The 19,591-nt window shown below is 44.0% G+C and overlaps 2 protein-coding genes across 2 annotated transcripts in view; one reads left to right on the top strand and one right to left on the bottom strand.

The window, feature by feature from the left end:
- Nucleotides 1-9,958, top strand: part of ZFYVE9 (zinc finger FYVE-type containing 9) — a 56,610-nt gene extending 46,652 nt beyond the window's left edge. The window contains exons 14-19 of the mRNA XM_008925199.3: nt 1,706-1,856; nt 3,250-3,330; nt 4,556-4,718; nt 5,526-5,631; nt 6,562-6,738; nt 7,472-9,958. Of these exons, the coding sequence (XP_008923447.2) occupies nt 1,706-1,856; nt 3,250-3,330; nt 4,556-4,718; nt 5,526-5,631; nt 6,562-6,738; nt 7,472-7,633 (840 nt within the window). The 3' untranslated portion in view covers nt 7,634-9,958. The remainder of the gene's footprint in view (nt 1-1,705; nt 1,857-3,249; nt 3,331-4,555; nt 4,719-5,525; nt 5,632-6,561; nt 6,739-7,471) is intronic.
- The window catches only part of CC2D1B (coiled-coil and C2 domain containing 1B), a 28,374-nt gene continuing 18,672 nt past the window's right edge, over nt 9,890-19,591 (bottom strand). Inside the window, exons 16-24 of the mRNA XM_018072209.2 lie at nt 19,480-19,538; nt 19,109-19,225; nt 18,573-18,646; nt 17,878-17,936; nt 16,303-16,354; nt 14,847-14,946; nt 12,251-12,341; nt 11,792-11,922; nt 9,890-11,028 (exon numbers count right to left, since the gene is read on the bottom strand). Coding sequence (XP_017927698.2) covers nt 11,803-11,922; nt 12,251-12,341; nt 14,847-14,946; nt 16,303-16,354; nt 17,878-17,936; nt 18,573-18,646; nt 19,109-19,225; nt 19,480-19,538 — 672 coding nt within the window. The 3' untranslated portion in view covers nt 9,890-11,028; nt 11,792-11,802. The remainder of the gene's footprint in view (nt 11,029-11,791; nt 11,923-12,250; nt 12,342-14,846; nt 14,947-16,302; nt 16,355-17,877; nt 17,937-18,572; nt 18,647-19,108; nt 19,226-19,479; nt 19,539-19,591) is intronic.

Raw genomic sequence — 19,591 nt, 5'->3', positions numbered from 1 at the left:
CAGCTCCACTTGTGTCACACACTGAGCAGGGCTGGGAGGGACTTTCTGGGTCAGGGGACCTAATAGCAAAACCTCTGCCTCATGCTTGGGTTTTCTTTCCAGTGTCAAGCAAGGATTCAACTTTTTAAATTGAGAAAGAGTTATTTATTTAACATTATTGCTTGTGATCCAGTTGAAAGGTTGAATTAGTAGAAATTTTTCATCTGAGTTTAGTTTAAATTAAGAAGAATTAACCACAAGACTTTTTTTCCCATGTAAAGCAGTATTTAATTGGAAAAGACTGTCACTCAAACTATCTCAGAAATTAAAAACTCATTTAAAATTTCATGCATGGATTAAATGTGGAGAATTCAGCATGTAATTAACAAATTACACATTAATATGTAGTTTTATATAAATACATATTTTTGTCTTCAAATTATTTAAATTTTCTACAACTTACAGTGATCCTTTGTTGCGTGTTTAGTCCCTCAGCGAAGGTGACTGTCATTTCTTTATTGGTTGCCTTCTAATGAAGCACAGTTGCCATGTCTAGTTGTTGCTTGTGCTGAAGGCAACTGCTGAGCTCCACAAAGATGGCTGTTCTGGAGCTAAAATCTTCTTTCTGGAGCATGACATGATAGACTGGATAATGAAATACACTGTTGTCTGATGCAAAATCGTAATTAAGTTTCCTCCCCAAACATTACACCTGTGCACATTTGTCAGTAGTGAGCATCAGCTAATGTTCCTGACACTATAATTAAAGTTTTGTGTTGGACTGAGGGAGACAGATGTGTTGTGTGTAGCCTGAATGCTTATCAGCTCCAGGAAGGAGAGGGTGGGAGTTTGAGTGCTGCTCAGAGATGTCAAATAATTCTGCATTTTCCTTCTTGCCAGGGTTTTCACTGTGGGGGAATTTGTGTAATTCAGTTTGACTTGTTTTCTTTTAAGCAAACATGTCATTTTCGAGTTTGAAACAAATTCCAGAGCTAGATGACTCCCTCTGTTTTCTTTTGGATCAAAAATCACATAGTTTGTGCCTGCCTGAAGAAGTAGAGTGGAGAGAAGGAAAGGAACTATATAATGTACAAGAGTGTTTTGCCAAGGCATGTAACTTGGTGTATGTCAGATGATAAGTAGCAAAACTGAAGGGCAGAGGCATCACAAATATTATTGGATGCTTTCTGGAGGCCTCCTTTGCAGAGAATTAAAATTCTTTCTGGATATCTATGATTTGGATCTTTTAGAAAAGTATTTTACCTGGAAACATTAATTCCAATTTCACCAGTTCATTCGGAGAGACACTGAAGCTTTGGTGTCTGGTCCTGGCAGAACAGGATGAAATGGCCCCAGTCTGAGTGCCCATGTGGCATTTATGATTTTATGTCCTAAGCGACTGGAGTTGTGTAAACAAGCCAGATATTTCCTCCCAGGGTTTTTCTAATGTTTTTTTTTCTGTGTATTTTTAAAAACTTACATAGCTCAGCTATCCCTTACACCATTTATCTTAACAGCACAAAAGGTGGCACTTTAAAGAATCCAGGCAGCAAAAGACCTGAACCCTCTTCTCCAAAGCAGTTTGTGGTTCCGAGTGCTGAAACCTGACGTGGGACCTGAGCACTGTTGGGAAGCTTGCCCTGTCCAATTGAACAGCTCCAAGAACCACCTGTTTCTGGAAGTGCCTGCTGAACTGGGTGGGAATGCTAACCCTTTGTGTTTGCAGATGATGAAAGCCATGAACAAGTCCAACGAGCACGTGCTGGCGGGGGGCGCCTGCTTCAACGAGAAGGCCGACTCGCACCTCGTGTGTGTGCAGAACGACGATGGGAACTACCAGACACAGGCCATCAGCATCCACAACCAGCCCAGGAAGGGTGAGAGGGGCTCAGCTCTGCCTGGGTGCTGCTGTCCCAGCGCTGTGGGGCTTTGGGAATCAGTCACAGCTGGGTTTGGTTCTGTTAGAGGAAATCATTCTGAGTGCTGGCGTTACTGCTGGACAGCTCTGTGAGTTGGACCTGCAATGTGAGGAGTAGTAACATATTGCCCCATGTGCTCTTCACCCCTTGGTGCCTTATTCCCCTTACAGAACCCATGAGCTCAGGTGTCAGGGGCACACTGCTTTGCAGGCTGTGTGCAGCCCACGTCACACTTCTGTGGGTCAGTGGTGCTGTTCTCACTTTGCCCGAGATGTGCTTCAGCAACTTCAGAGATGAAGCAAACAGAAAATAAAGCACAGAGCAGTTGCTCCCTTGTCCCTGTGGCAATGCTGCTGGCACAGGACAGCTCAGGACTTGTAGTGCTCCAGAGGTCACAGTGCTGGAACTGGCTTAGGCAACACCTCTCCATTAATAATGAGCTGGCTTTGGCATTATTGGAGGTGCAGGTGAGGTTGTGGTTGCCTGTGCTTGACCTGCACTATGTGAAAGGAAGATCAGATTTAGTATGAGAGAAAGGCAAATAGGAATAACCAACAACAGCAGCAGCAGCATTTTAATAATGCAGCTTCAGGAAACTTCTCATGTTCACCTTAATTAGACCATCTGATTTCCAGGCTATATTTTTGTTACAGTAGGCTGAAAGGCTGCAGCAGCAGTGTGCTGAGAATTTAAATGTGGGTATGGGGAACATTTCTGGCAAAGAAATTTATACAATCTCCAAATGAGAACAAGACAGAGGCCGACACTGGTGTTTTGCAAGTGTCCCCAGTCATTCCAGTGAGTACACTGGCATGGGATGTCACTCAGGACTGACGGTCTTGTCTGACTTCCGTTAACTTCACGTGGGGGACAAGAAGAGGGATTCCCAGAAGGAATTTCATGATGCTTAGTAGTCATTTAAGATAATTTTACTTTGTCAGATGGCTCTGAGCTGTGGCCTTGTCAGTGGGTTGCTGTTACAGTGCAATCCATAAACAGCTCACACAATCTTTGCCAGCTGTGTGGGAACACTTAGAAGTTAATTATGTACTTGGTTACCCAAAATTAGTAATTCTGAAATTTAGAGGTGTTTAGGCAGGGAGAGTGAGAGTGATGAAAGAGGAGTATTCATTAAGCTTGACAAAAACTGTTGTCCAGTTTAGAAACAAACTGGTGATTTGCCTTTGCATATCCAAGCCTATGATGTGCAATACAGTCACCATAATTCCAAGCAACATTTGTTTTGATTTAGGTTAATCACCTCCCTGGCTGATAGAGCTGTGATACCTGATTCTTGTGTAAGGCATTGCTTTACAAAAGCCTCACTAACCCTCTCCTGTGGTTGTTACAGTGACTGGTGCCAGCTTCTTTGTGTTCAGTGGAGCTTTAAAATCCTCTTCAGGCTACCTTGCCAAATCCAGTATAGTGGAAGGTAAGAACTGAACTGCTTCTTAAAACACATTGCTTTCTTCTTACAGCTCAGCTCTGCAGCTAGCAAGGCTCTGTCCTATGCCTTAGGATCATCTTGCTGCTTCAGCTTTATCCTACTTTTTAGCAAAAAAACATTTTGTTTCCCCTAATGAGGAGGAATGTGTGCAGACGCTGTAAAACAGGGTCACAAGAAAATGAGGGTAAAATATGAAATACCTGGCTTGGGAGCCTGTGACTGGTTCTCTGGTTTGGGTTGAATGAGGAAATCGTGAGCCTAAGATATGTGGAATGTGTAACCCACCAACCAGAAGAGGAAACCCTGCTGAACTTCCTGTGCTACCCACTGCTCTGCAGTGTGCAGGGTTATGAATGTGCATTGTTTATGTGCTTGCGTGTGGGCAGATGAGAACATGACAAGTTGAGATTGTTGAGCTGGTACCTGTCTGATGTGGTTTGTTGTCAGATCACAGGAATAGAGGAGTAGCTGCTGATGGCATATGCTGGGCTGGGAGCTGTTAATGCCTGTTACTGAGCTGCACAGCTGTGCAGTCACCTCCCTGTAGCTGGGACAGTGCAGACAGGAGTGGGTTAGGAGTTCTCCTTACGGCTTGTGGTGAGGGATGGGAGGTGCCCACACGTCAGGCAGTGGGCACAGCTCCATGGGGGAGCTGTACATGGGGGAAATGTTTCACTTCTAAGTCATTTCTGCCCTAATTTGGTCTGGAGATGTGGTTTAGTGGTGAACATGGCTGTGCTGGGTTAACGGTTGAGGTCAATGATCTTGGAGGTCTTTTTCAAACATAGTAATTCCATGAATCCAAAGTTCTGTATCTGTCGTCACTGGCAGGCAAGCCCTGATTTCTCAAACTCTGTCACTGCTTCCAGTGCCAACGGCGGTGACAGCAGAATGGAGAGGGGGTCACGTGAGGGTGGCCTAGAGCAGGTGTCAAATTTTGAGGCAAACTCCTGTGGCCATTGCTGTAGCTGACTTCACCTGGGAGCTGCCCTTGCCCTGACTGTTGTTTGCCTAGTCAGCACTCAGCAGAGCTGCGTTTTGGGAACATGAGAGTTCAGAAATGTTTTTACAGAGCATTGCTGCCCATGATGCCTAAAAATGAACATTAAACCTCTGTGTTGCAAGCAGAGGAAGGATGTTTGGTTTTTTTCTATGTAGGCTCTGTTTGGTGTGGCTTATCTTGGCTTATGAGGATTTCTTGGTTCCCCAGATGGAGTGATGGTCCAGATAACTGCTGAGAACATGGACTCTTTGAGGCAGGCCTTGAGAGAGATGAAAGACTTCACCATCACTTGTGGCAAAGTGGATGCTGAAGACCCTCAGGAACATGTTCATATTCAGTGGGTAGAAGATGACAAAAACTTTAGTAAGGGGTAAGTAGAAGAGCAGTCACTTGACACTGGTGACCGATTCTGTTAAAATTTTTAATTGATCTTACAAAGCACATGAGTCTTCAAATCAATAGGAATTAAAAGTCTGTGCCTCTCTTTTGAGTTATAAGATGCAATTAATTGTCATGAAAATGGAATTGAGATACCAGAGCTTTGGGGCATCAATTTAGAAAATTGCCAATGCTATGGATTTTTTGCCATTGCCAATATCCAGTTATTGGAAACCACTAATCTGTGTCCAACACTCAGTGCTGAACCCTGCACACTGTGGTCACTTTGTTCTCTTGGTGCTTAGTTTGCATTAAGTAGAGCTGGAAATAAAATTGCTGAACATCAACAGGATCTTTGGACACTTGATACTTAAGCCAAAAGAAAGGTGGATTTGGCAGCTTAAGTATTTATGTCAGTAAAGTGCTGTTGGGATGTATTTGATATTTAAGGACTCAGCACCTAGAAAGGGTATTTCTGTAGTTTCAGGCTCTCCAGATCAGTCTTGGGTTTTGTAACCAAATCCTGGGCTGTGTAAGTCGTGTTTCAGGTATTGCTGGCCTGAGGAGTTTACAAATGAACAGAAATCCAATCTGTATGAAACTCCTCTTTGCAGTGGTAGCACCTCAGGGAGGTACCTCCCCCAGCTCTGGAGAGCAGCTTTGTTGGAAATGAGCAGCTGGTTTGTGCATGTGACCCCGTTCAGGGGCTGCCCTGATTCCAAGGTAGTTCTCTCCTGGGCTCTGCCCAGCTCGTGTCTTCTGCTGCGTGGGAACTGACTCTTCTCCCTTCCTTTTGCAGCGTTGTGAGCCCTATTGATGGCAAATCCATGGAATCCATAACCAGCGTGAAGATATTCCACGGCTCAGAGTACAAGGCCAACGGGAAGGTCATCCGGTGGACAGAGGTGAGTCTGTCACACCCAACTGCACATGAGCCAACAGCAGCACTGGGGCTGCAGCCACAGCCTCCTCTGCCTTGGACCTGATCACCCAACTCACCAAAATGAGAGCAGCAAATGCCCCAGAACAATTCTGTGTTGCCTTTCCTGCCTGCGAGGGCAGATACCATGCCGGGATACAACATCCTCCCACTGCCGTTACCCCAGCCTGTGCTGCTCTGGCCCCCTCTGCTGACAGGGGTGTGGAACGGGGGGGGACAAGAACAGCACTTGGTGACTGCATTACACAAGGGAACAGCTGCTTTCATCTGCATTTGAGTTAAAAGCTGCCTTTTTACTCGGAGACAAATCTTAATATAAATTGTTTTTTAAAAATGTTATTTCGAGCCACCTCCTCTGAAATGGTTCATGTTAAAATGAAAGTGCTGTGGCATCAATCACTTCAAAATGCTTGCACAGCTGATGTTACCTGTGACTCTGTCAGCACACAAATGCTGAAGTCAGAAGATTTCTTCAAGTGTGTCACTCTGCAGCTTGCCACCTATGTGTCCTTTTTTTTCCCAGGTCAGAGGGGCTCAAAAGAGACAAATTCAGTAGCAACGGTAGCTCAGATCTTCAGGCTTGTGCTAAAAATGTAATGTTTCTGAAATTACCATCTGTTTAAAAGCAGTTTTTCACTAAAACTTGGTGCAATACATACTGAATTTCCATAGTGAGGTTTTTGACCAGATCTCAGAGGACGGGACTATTTAAATCTTTCTTCTGAAGTTTTTTTATTTTTTCTCCCCTAAGGTGCCTTGTCTTCAGGGGCTTTTGCTGGCCTTCTCTGAACAGCTCTTCTTTAAGTCTTCATTTGTAAAAGTTTAAATGGCATGTCAGTAACCCAATTTTCTAGAAAAGCCAAGTGTTATGTCTTGTGTTAACTCTTCCCTTCAGGTGTTTTTTCTTGAAAACGATGAGCAACACAACGGTCTGAGTGACCCAGCTGATCACAGCAGACTGACTGAAAACGTGGCAAAGGCTTTCTGTCTGGCTCTGTGTCCTCATCTGAAACTGCTGAAAGAAGATGGAATGACTAAGCTGGGTCTGCGTGTCACACTGGACTCGGATCAAGTAAGTCTTGAATAGTTTTGGTTTAACTGGGGGGTTGTTCCCCAAAGAGGGAATACACCACGTTAACCAGAATGTTGAAGAAGTACCCATAGCAGATGCTGATCAGGTGGTGCTGGCTGTTGTTTGGTGTTTTGGGACATCTGTTAGAGCTGGAAAGCCAGTGCCCAGCCTGAATTAGCACAGGCTTGACCCCCATATGGCATGAGCAGCACCTGCTCTGTGCTCAGAGAAGGCTCTGAAGTGGCCTTTTCACCAGCAATTCAAGATAGGAGTGTATTAAACATGCTCCTGTGTGAGCACAAACCATTGCTCACAAGGTGGCTGCTCCTATAAGATCCCACTCTGCATTTGAGGCTGAGGAATGGACAGAAGGTCCCCTGGAGGGCTCCACAGCCACAGCTCTGAACGGAGCTGAGTCCCAAAGGACAGCTGGGCTGGGCTGGGAGCAGCTGGACTTAGTGTCACCCAGCTCCTAAACACTGCACAGCTTAAGCTGATAATGCAGAGTGCGGGTCCTGGTGCTCTGGCAAAGCAGTAGAAAAAAGAGGCTTCTTTTGCCCAGGCAGCCATAGGAAACAGAAGTGCAAAAACAAGTGGAAAAGCTGCTTTAGTGCCTGCTCTACGTTCAAGCACCAACTCCTCAGGCAGAGACCACAGCTGCTCCTCTCTCCCTGCCTGCTGACTCACAGCCTCATGCCCCTCTTAAAACCTGCTCTTACTTTGTATTTTTTAGGTTGGTTACCAAGCTGGGAGCAATGGACAGCCACTGCCCTCTCAATACATGAATGACCTGGACAGTGCCTTAGTGCCAGTGATTCATGGAGGGGCCTGTCAGTTGAGTGAGGGGCCAGTCATAATGGAGCTCATCTTTTATATTCTGGAAAACATCTCATAAGAGGACTTCATTTTCTGTTCAGACCTGTTCCAGCAGCAGTTGTATCTGAATCATTTGCACTTTAAAACTGGAAAATTAAGCTTTTGTTAACACTATTGGGGAAGGGGGGGAGGGGGGAGGGACAGTTGTTCCATAATTCTAAATCTTCTATGCATTGTCAACAACCAGAGGATCAGGGCAGCTTCTATACTACAACATGGCTATGCTATCCTTGCAGCTAATCCACTTCTGTTACTGTTTAGAAAAATATTCATGTTTAAAGACTTACAGTCCTGTACTCTCAATGCTCAAAAGGGTGCAAAGATCACTGGGGCATAAATAAAAAGTGAAACTCCAACCTTGTAGTGTTTGTAGATGGCCATGTAAGAACCAACAGCCAAGCCCTCCATTCTGACCTCATCACAACCTTTGTGGGTATTGTAGACACTGAACAGTAACGTTTACATTATTTTGACCAGATTATTGGTTGAAATACTTTGGAGAAGCCCTTGAGAACTATGGAAAGATTCCCCAGCCATAACTCCCTTTGTCTGTGTCCAGAGGAGCAGAAGGACAGGCAGGCATGTCTCCCAAGGTTCTGTGACCTGCAGTTGTGTGTGTGGAATAGGCTGGTTTACTTTGTTCCTCTAGTTACCATAAAGTCCCTCACCTCGGCAGGTTTCTGTAACGTCCTAGAACAACTCTGCTCTTCTGTACCTTGTTTACAAATCTGTATGAAGCAGAGGTAACATTAGCCCCAAAGTGCAGTTATATCTCGTTCCTCCCCCCCAGTAGGTCCTGCTTTCTAAAGCCAAGCACCACCCAGGGCAGCTGTGTCCCCTCCCTGCTGTTCCCGGTAGTGTAACGCCCGTGTCACGTATCCAGCTTGCACCTCATCCTGCAGCCCCTGTCAGAGCTTACCTGTGTAACAGTGTAGAGTGGCTGTTCCTGCATGTTCTGCTGAAAAAGGCTTTGTGGGCAGCTCTGAACACCTGCACTTGGCCCAGTGCTCTTAAGTCTCACCTGGGAGGGCTTTGGGAAGGAAAGCAGCTGCTCATGTCTGCCAGGGCATTAAGAAGCTGAAACTGAGCATCAGCCAGAGGAAATGTGGTTCCATGTTCTTACTGTCTCCATGGAAAGCTGCTAACCAGTGGGAAGAGCTGTAAGCAGGAGAAGGGGTTTGGTTTGTTTAGCCATAGTCATGCAAAGTAGCTCTTGTGAGTCCCTGCCAGGAAGAGGGGTGAAGACTCCTGTCTACAGAGATAATTTATTTGGGAAGAGAGGTGCTAATTTATGGTGAACATTTATGGTGTGTCAGACATTGCCTGGTCCCTCCTTGTTGTCCCTTCTGGGGGAGGCAACAGGGCCTGGTTTGGTTGTGCTGTGAGAGAGTAACACCAGTGTCCTTTCCGAGGGAAAGGGGAGTGCAAGGCCCCTGGGAGACTGAGGCTCTAGTTTTTAAACAAATAAACACCATTGGCTGGGCAAGAGAAAAGGTAACTGCACATAGTGATGTGCACACAGCCCAGTGCCTGCAGAGAGTGCATTTGGGAATAAATGGCTACTGCTTTTTAAAAGAAAAAGCTAAGTCTGACAAATCCAATGTTCCAAATTAGAGCTGGTACCACCCCACCCTTGGAGAAGGCAGGCAAGGGAACTGGGGCCAACTCCACAAACAAAAGCTGGCCAGCAAGAGGTAGCCCACTCCCACACTTGAAAGGGTGTTCATCCAAGTGAAGCCTTACCTCTGGCATTTGGGAGAAGGTGGCTTAATGCAGCTCGTTTAATGGTTCCTGCTGGGCAAAGCCTAAACTGTGACCCCTCCACTGCTCCTGCTGAAGTGTCTGTGCAGCCCAGCTGGGCTGAGGGCACTTGGATCCCCCTCTGCACGCTGGTCCTGCACTTTGGGTCACACAGCACTACACGGTGTAGGCACCATTCAGCACCTGGAAGAGCATTCCAGAAACTCGGAAATACTTCCTCCTAGAGCCTGCACTCCAGCTTTGCCACAGCAGCGGCTTTCCAGTCACTTTAGTTGCATTGTTATGCTCAATAATGCAGTAAAAGAGGTGAAAAATGTTTATCTTCTCTTCCTTTGCCCCAGAAGTCTTTTAGGTTCGGATTATGTTTGTGCAAAACACTATCAACTGGTGACTGACATGTTTGCTTCAACCATAGCCTTTGAAATGACCTTAATTACCATGTTGTTAAGAAATGAGTACTTGTTTAGAAAAAAATTGTACTTTTAAAATTCAGTTAGTTAACACTGCAAAAAACTGCATATTATATTTTTATTTTCAACATGTAGTTTTGTATATTAAATTTATTGAAATTAAAAACTAAACACTGTATTGTCTTCATCTGCTCAGAAGGACAGAGGCAGCACTGCCTGACCTGTCTGGACTCTGTCCTGTCTCCCACCCTGCCCTTCCAAACCCTCTGGGCAGGAGCACTCGGCTCCCAGCACAGGCACATCCTGCCCTGGGAGATCCCTGGTTTCTGTTCACTCAGAGAGATGTAAAAACACAAACAGATTTAGTACCACTTTTTGTGTGCTGATCAAAAGCATTCCTGAAAATAAGTCATGATCCAGTTTTCTACATGACAAAGAATGACTATTTTCCCCATCACCTGGAAGAATTTTAAAAGCCTATTCTTGTAGAAAGACAAGGAACATTTGGGAAGCAGCAGAGTTTAGTGTACTTTTTTTTCTTCTTCTTTTTTTAAATTAAAACCTCAACAAAACAAAGGATGAAGGCACAGTACCCTTCTGTGCTGAACAAGCAGTGCAGCAAGCACAGCAGACATCTGGTAGCCAGAACAAAAATGTGGGTCTGTAAACACCTGCTGCCAAGGAGCCCTGCAGCCTTTGGAACCTCAGGTGCCAAGGGTGTGCCCAGAGGAAGGACTCACACCACTAAATTGCTGCCTGACATCTCTCCTGTTTTAGGAAACAAAAAAAGACCCCAACCCAAACAGGCCTGGACAGGAGAGAACAGAAAAAGCAGTAGCAGACTGTTCACTGAACCACAGCAGCTGCTCGGACACTTGGAAAAAGGAATTCTGGTGAAGGTCTTACCTGTGACTTGACCAAAAAGCTCTTGCACTGCCTCAGGGAATTCTTAAGGGGCTAAACTTCTCCCACAGCACTCTGCATAGTTAATGTAACATTCGTCCTGGTGCTACATTAGTAGTCCCACATTAAGGCAACTGTCTATTTTGTGTAGACTGGTCCCAAGCCCTGCAGCAGCACTTCCCAGAGCCTCCCATTTGCCTTGAGGGTATTAATAAGCACTATGGCTGTTACCAAAATAGACATTAGGTTCAGTAGTGCATTCTTTAACATCTTTGGTGCTTGCAGCTTAGCAGCATCTTCTACGTTCCTTCAGCCCACGGCTTCTGACATTCCAATGGATCTGGGGGAAAAAAACACACAAAACCCATCAAAATTAGTTGCTGCAGTATGTAACAGATGGTCACAACTCAAGGTGACATTACATGTAAAATGCTGACATGAAGGTTCTGGATGGTCAACTAGAAAAATCAATGGAGCAAAATTATTAAGCTCCAGTGATGGAAAGTGCTTCGGCACAAGGCCAAGTTGTTACTTCAGGTAACACGTCCCTCAGCCTGACTGAGGCTCACAGGACCTTCCTGACCTCCTTGGCTGAGAGGAAACCACTAAGAGTCCCTTTGGTGCCCAAATTCAGACTCATGCACTGAAACAAGACCTCTCAACCTGTCCAATTCAACAGCAAAGCTGTGGCAAACAGGTGATGTCACCCTGAAGCTGATGAATATTCACTTAACTGCCATTTATAACCACAAACCAAAATGTGCTAAGGAAGAGGGAACACAGAGGCTTTGGGAGATCAAGCAAAGGAAGATGGATCACTTATCAATCTTATTTTCTAAGTATTATTCTAAGTAAAGGTGACACCAGAAGCTGTCCCTGTATTTCAAGTGATTGTGAAGCATCTTTGAGATACAAACTAATCAGAGGTTCTGTAACCTCATTTATGAAATTATGTCAACTCCCCACCACAAATACAAAGAGGAATGGTATTGAAGCCAGAGCTGTGTAATTAGGTCAATGTCAACACGAGACATTATTCAAGCAGAGTTTATCTGTAGCCCTGTCAGGTCCTGCCCAGACCCCCTCTGGAGCAGCGTTCGTACCTCACACAGAACTAATGCTCCAGGACCAGCCAGTTTTCTGTAACTGTTTGAAGATCTTGACCACTGAGGGGCTCCCTGAGTCTCACTTTTACCTCCAGTTTCCCACCAGTGGGCTTCCTGCCATCAAAAATCTGGAAGAACCACAAAAAGAAGAGCAGTTAGTGCACATATGAATTACAATGTCAGAGTGCAGAGCCTCAGGCATCCTTGAATTTCTCTGCCCACGATCCAAAGGTGACAGAGATCACCTGCAGGGATCAGCTGCAGTGCTGGGAGGAGTCACAGCCACGAGATTCCTCAGATTATAATTCAGCAGAGCAGGTCTCCCCACATCCCAGGCAAGGTACCAAACTCATCTGATACAAAACTGCCCACTGTACACACACAGTTATCCAAATATTCATTTCCCCTTTGTGTTTAATGTTAAGTAGAAGAACACACCTCACCCCCAAAACATACCTCAATGATCTCTCTAACTTCACATTCTGATTCCAGCTTGTCCAGTTTCAAGTGTGCTGTCCCCACCTGCTTGTCACTCCTGAAAAAGGACCTGTTCCAAAGAAACCTTCCTTAAGCAAAGGGTAAGGATTGTCAGGACATTAAAGAGAAAACAAGCCTAAGTCATCACTATTTGCTCCATCACCACATCCAGGAGGGCTGTTTGTTGCAGGTTGTCCTGTTTGTAGCAGGACATGCTACAAACCTGGGGGCAAGAGGCAAACCCTTAACACACCAGACTACAAGGCACAAGATAGAGAAGCACTCATTTGTTAATTATTCTTGTGCAACCAAGTTAAAGATGAGAACAGCAGTGAAGAAAAACAACCAACTAAACCAGCACTTGGAGTGGCAGCAGCTTCTGTCCCTGCACAGAGAGACAAGGAAAACAAGCCCAGCAGCCAGGACAGGGCAATGCTCTGCTACAGGACAGGGCTGTTTAATGGGACAGGCTGAAGGACTTCCCAAGGAAGGGAATCTCTCAGCAAAACAAACATTTCACAGGCACCTGCTGCTTTTGGCACACTACTTTTAGGGAAAAGTCACATGAATCATTCTGTTTCATCTTGATAAATCAAAACATTTTCAACAAGTAGGAACATTTCAGCTATTGGTTTGATCCACCTTCATACTGGTATGAAGGTGGATCAAAACAGTCAAAAACTATCACTACAGAGTCTGGAGGCAGGAAAGACAACTGACCATGCCTGCTGTGTTTTAGATAGGAAATCTGCCCAGAATTCAGAATGTTCCTTTTTTATCCACCCTGTTTAAGAAAAAAACAGGCAAGCAAGCCAATGTACAAAAACCCTCCCAAAACACCCACCCTTCTTCCTTTATCATCAAGAGATATTAAGATATTATCAAGGCAGAATTGACATTTGCAATAGAATCTCCATAAATTTTTATATGGAGCCTCATGATCACATCACTGGTGGCAACAGAAGACTGAGACTCTCCATCGATGAGAGTTGACTCACAAAATTATTTAGGGAAGTTCAGACTTCATTAGCTCACATGCTGAATACTTCCTTTACTTCACAAGCACCTTAAAAACCGAGGGATTACATAACTGTATTGCAGTGTGTGGGGCACTTTGCTCAAAATTTAGAGGATCAGCAATTCTTGCTGAATTTTTTAAAGCATTTTTTCTTTTTAAAATTCAAGAAACAATGAAGACTGGTTCATCCCTGATCAGTTCCAGGGGGTTTAAAGTGAAGAATGAGAACTTGCTCTAGGCTATGGCTTCAGAAACAGCTCTGGGGAAATCTCCTTTTATCTTCAGAAGCTTTTAGGAGAGGCTCAAGGAGAGACTCTTCTTTTGGAAAAATACATTGCTGGGTTTTTACTTGAAAGTGTTGTTAAACTGAAGTTTAATATATATGACCTGAAACAAGTCTCCTTTGCTCACTGAGCACAAATAATTCTTGGGAGATGGTCAAAGAGCTATCAGAGACCCCAGAGCTACAACATCTACAAAGGCCTTTCTGAAAGTATTCTTCATTTGTAGTCTTAGAGAAAGGCAGGGAGCAGAAAGTCCTTAGGAAAGAGCCTGTATCACTTCATCCTCCCAAGGAGATGGTTGGGGAAAGGTGATTAAAAAGCATTTTAAACAAATGTAAACACTTCACAGCAAAGGAGATCCTGAACAGAGAGAGTGGAGCAGTCAGGACTGACAGAAAAAAAGAGTAAGAAAATCAGCTTTTCTCTCTTCAACAGAGATGCAAAGGGATGATCTGGAGTAAAACAATAGGACTTCAGCTCACAAATTAAAACATCTACAACTTAAAAATCATCTTGGAGAACCTACAGATGATTTCTGCATGGCCCAAAACCAAGAATAGCACAAAAAGCCACTGAGACAAAAACAGGTTATCCAACATCCCAGCCCAGTCATGGATCACAACCAACTCAGGGATTAGGGAATACAGGCCACTCTGATTTTGAGTAACTCAGTTATGAGCCTGGACAGAGGATGATTTCCCTGAACTATCCACTGTTAACATCCACCTCATTGTCCTGCTCCCTAAGATGAGGGCAGTCTCAAGGCAGTCTAACAGCCTGAGAACAGTGCTGGGGAAACACTGCAAGATCCAATGAATGAAACAGTATAACTACAGAAACAGAACACTAGTTCTGCCATCATCTGTCATCTGCTTTACTGCTGTTCATGTTTTGCTGCCACTTGTATGTCAATGTTCTGTCAGTTATCCCATGGAGCATTTACATTTTCTCATCCTCATGACTAAAACCAAACTGGGTAAGAATCAAAACAATTGGAAGTAAATCGTTGCCTTCTCCATCTCATCAATTCCTCTTAACACACTAATCCTCAACTCCTCTGTCAGTTATGAATCAGCTTCACTGAACTTGTGCCTTTTTTTCACCCCCACAGGGGAAGCTACAGAGCTCAGGCATGTTTTGAAAGTTCTCAGACATGAGAACCAGCCAACTCTTTATTGCCAGCTTAGAGACTGCATTGCACAAAGTTCAGCTCCAACGCTCTTTCCAGCTATTCCTAGAGCAGCAGTGAGGGGGAAGCAAACCAAGGACTTACCCTTTATGAAATACTTCGAATTTAATCCCTTTGGACCGAATCGCTCGGCGGAAGCCGCGGTGATTCCGGTTGATGTTCAACTTGAACAGCTGGTTGTATTCTGCAGTTCAGGGAAAGAGAAATGAGAGAAAGCTGGGAATGTGCAGTGCTCTGTTATATGCACTCCTCAGACTCTGACTCAGTTTGGCCCCTCTGTGAGAGACATTTCACACCACATGAACTCCTCCTCAGGAGGCTCTTCCAGTCATTCCCAAGGTGTGTCCCTGTGCTGCAGCTCACCTGGCACCCCCATGTTACAGCAAGTTACTGGAGAGCCAAAACTGGGAAATTTAGGTTTTTCAGCAAGTAAATAGAGTGTCTGTGGATAAAAAAAAAAGGTACCAAATAATAAGGAAAAAGAACAGTAAGGTTGGAATGACTGGGAAGGGGTGTTTTGATTACATAATACTGTTTCAGCACCAAATTCATTAATGAGTGTGGCAAGAATTGTGCCACCTTTTGATCAGAAAGGTTCACAAGATTATACAACTAATGTTCCAAGACTTATCTGCTCTGCTACCCAGGAACAACCACCTGTGCCTGCCAGCCTGGAAACCCCAAACACTACCAAGGGGCTGCTCAGCCGGTGCAGAGCAAGTTCCTGGAAGATCTGGAACACAGCTTTCAGTGTCAGACCTTCAGGACTTCTAATCTTAACAGAAAATATATGTAAACTCAAAAGATATATATCTTTATATGTATCTCTTTTGAGATAAAATCGTAACTAGTAATTTGGATGGTGAATTCAAAGTTTTTCTGATACTAAATGGCTGCTCGCTGCAAGAATTGGAAAAAAATAATAGAGCAATAAAATCAACTCAAGAGTGCAAGAGGATTAATTCTAAAAGGCATGATGAGTCTAACACCTGTACTCTATGGTAAGGCCAAAGGGGGATTTTCAAAAGGTACAAAGGAAGTGTTTTTGTTGGTTTCAAGACACGCTGTCTCATAAAAAAAAAATCATCTCTTTCTGCAATGATGCTTTGTCGGGTCTAGAAACATATCAGCCAATCAGCCAAAATCATGACAGAACTGGCAATCTCACAGGACACCAAGTCTGACTGAAAAATATCTGATCCATGGAGATATTAAAATTAATCATTTAACTTATTTAATAAATAAAATTTATTTATCTGGCCCATCTGCCAGCAGAGTTGACAGCAACAGCTGGAGCACGACTGGTAACTCCACGATTTCACTAATCCAGGACACAACAATCACCACCAATGTTGGGATGAGGGTGAAAAAACTGCCAGTGCAGCTGGACTTCACCCTGCAACAAACCCTTTATAAGAAAGAAGAACACAGGTGGTGGGAGGCCCTCTGCGCTGAGTCACAGGATGAGACCAGCCTGTACTCTCCAGGAGTTCTTAAGGTGCAATGTTTTTCTCACTGTTCCAAAAAAAAAAGTACTCACCTGGAGAATTGTTATTGTTAATTACAGGTGTTTTACTCTTTTGAGGTTGTTCCTATTAAATGAAGAGACACACATTACATAAATCCATCAGTTATTGTTTTAAAATACAGAGTAGTGACCATTTTTATTATCAGCTCTACTTTATGCCTATACAAGAAACATGAGGTTTTAGGGGGTTATCTGAATGATAAGAATGGTACATTCAAGACTAAGATACTTGGATTTCTTTGTGGTAACAAGCATAGCACTATATAAAGAATAAGCCAAAATGTTACACTAAATATAAGAGCCACAGATAAGTTAAATGGTCACAGTCAATTCAGTGCAATCCCCATGAAGTCCCTGAGTGTGGCTGTTACACTCCATGGCAAACTGTGCACGTTCCAAGACGCCGCAATTCTGCTCTTCCTGCATTAGCTGGAATAATAAGCTACACAAGGAATTCATCACAAATCATTCAGGGAATTGCCCTACTATTATTTTGCCTGACAATCAATCTGCCACCAAAATGAATTAACTTTTAACCTAAAGCAGAGTACAAACTAAATCTCAGGGGAATGAACAAGGACAATGTGACCTAATTATTGCAGCTACTTTGCAAAACTGATTTCAGCTATGAAGGAGAAAGGTGGTGTATCTGACTTTTGGCTAAGCAGCAGAGATCTGCTTTTCTTTAAGTAAAGGAAAACAGATTGAAAGCAACTATGCTGATTCTTACTTATTTCACAGAAAATTATTCACACAGACCAATTCTGTTTCCAGCCACCCTGATGAGGTGACTCCTTTGTTAAGGCCTTGAGTAACTCAAACTGAAACACAAACCTGCTCTGACCATCACCAATTCCCCACAGGTAATTGAATGTATTATAGTGGAACTACTGCAAAATTTATTAGGAGGTAAAAGTCCAGGCTTTGCACTCTCCCAGGGCTCAGCATTAGTCCTGTAAGAGCAAGGTTTGGTTTTGCACTACACAGAAAGCAGCAAAGCCCCAGCACTTCTACTGACAATAAGACTTGTCAGCCCCTCCTCAGGTGCCCTCCCAGCTCTATGGTTTGAGTATTTTTCAGACCAGAGACTGCTTTTACAGGTGAAGGGAAGACACTGGGGAATTCCAAGGAAAGAAGTGATATATATGTGTATAGATATTTTTATATACATACACATACATACATGCACACACACACAAGTATTAATTAGTAAAGCCAAGAAACTTGTATGGTCCAAGACCTTTCTCCAGATACTCACATTTATATTTGATAATTAAATCACCAGGAGCCACATGCTTTTATTTGATGACAATGACTAACCCTTTCAATTAATTTCTCTAATTAGAAGAGATGCCCCAAAGCAGTGCCTTTAGAAGGGACTCAGAGGCAGATCACCCCTGAGGTGGCCCCTCTCCCCTGTAACATCACCTGCAGAAACAGATTCGGTAGTTCTGTTCCTCAGAAAAACAAATCTGCTTTAAAGGTAATTCCAGGCAGGATGCCTAGGAGTGTCTTCCCTTTCCCTGGAGCCCCCAAAGGCTCCTGCAGTGGAAGGGGTGAGGAACAGCAGAGCCAGGACACACTCACCGCACTTGGGTACTGGAATTCAAACTTCACAAAGGCATCCAGATCTCTGGGGGACACACCTGAGGGAGACAAAGCCAACCCAAACAGCCAATACAGGGGTTGCCATTGCATCTGGAACGCTGAGCAGGATTTTCAAGAGCATGTAACTGACTTTCAGCAAGACTCATGTCCTGTCTCTTGGCAGCTGAAAAATCCACTCATCAAACCCAAATCCATAGAAAGCTGGCATCCAAAGGAAAACACCTGCTTTTCTTTATGCTGCTGGTAGTCCTCAGACAGTCTAGCACAGAGGGCCTACAAGTCCCAGGAACATGGACTAAAGGCAGTAACATTGGCAGGATCCTGTCTATTGAAAGGTCAGAACACATCAAGGTGGTGCAATCTTAAGGCAGGCACTCATAACAAAACAGGAAATAACCAGGAAACAAACTATGACCCTGTTATGAGTGAACCTGGAACAATTTAAAGTTCTCCCCTCTGTGCAGATGGAACCCAGATTCTCTGTCCGCTTTTTAAAACACCGTTTAAAGTTTTTTTGAGGGGCTTGAGCACAAAACATAGTTATTTTATTTTAATGAGCATTGGTTGCAAAGGTCTTGATTCCTAAAGTGTCTTCAAGATAAAGAAATCTCATTCCCCACTACTTTCCTCACCTACTCAGAGGAAAGAGCCCCCCTGCCCTTTTGAGTACACACCTGGAGGAGCTGGTAGGTTTATCCCCCTGACGATAAGAAGGTGCATTTCTGTGCTGTTGAGCTCAGAAAATATCCTGTGAATAAACAAAAAAAGCATAATCACCCCATAGCCATCACCTGATCCACTACCAACTAGGATGCCACAGGTATTTGGCAGACCTTTTTCAACAGTGCACTCCTACAGAAATCACCTTCACAAAATACAACAGAGCAAGGAAAGAACACAAACAGAGCTAAAAATATCTCTCAGGCATGCCAGGAACAAAGCCCGAAAGGCAACAGGATTGAGGGAGAAATACAGAGGATGGAGGAGTGGCTGAAGTAACAGAATGTAAGAGATTAAGCTGGAGGTGTTTTGAAAAAACAACCCACAAGAGAAGTTAGAGAAAACTTCCTTGTATTAAAGTTGATGAGAGTAACCTTTCCTAACCCTGGGTGCCATCTGAGTTTGCTGAAGCCTACAATTCCCTAAACAAGAGTGAAAGATCAGAAAAGTCATTCCAGCCTGCCTGAGAAATCCTTTTGGTTTTCCACACCTTATCATTTTAAAGGTTCTTTCCTCAAAGTGATGGCTTGGAGGATCCATTCCTTGTGCTCGTGCAAGCTGGAGGATTTCCAAGTCCTTTTTACAGCCTTGTGCCAGTTTCTCAAACCTATAGAAAAGGAAAAAAAAACCAATAAAAAAGCTACACCCACACTGGAACATGAAACAGCATTTTGCCAGATACAGGCCCCAAAACTATCCCAGACCAGAGCTCTGAGAGCATCCTGGAAGTGCAGGAGTCATAGTTACTGACCCTTTCACACAAGGAGAAACTTTCCAACCCAATCCCCAGCATCCTTTGGGGTCAGGACTCAAGCCTGAAGTGACACTGTGGTATGACTAAAAGCAGGCACTGGGTCTTACCGAGTTGTTTCTGCTACGTTTCCCAGATGCATGAATTGCTTGGAATACTGCAAACACCTCTGAAACACAAACAGAACCAAACAAACACAGATGAGCCTCACACACACATTCA

The sequence above is a fragment of the Manacus vitellinus genome, unplaced genomic scaffold (assembly GCF_001715985.3).
Source record: "Manacus vitellinus isolate BGI_N305 unplaced genomic scaffold, ASM171598v3 scaffold_21_pilon, whole genome shotgun sequence".
Lineage (NCBI taxonomy): Eukaryota > Metazoa > Chordata > Aves > Passeriformes > Pipridae > Manacus > Manacus vitellinus.
This window is presented reverse-complemented; position numbering and strand designations above follow the sequence as displayed.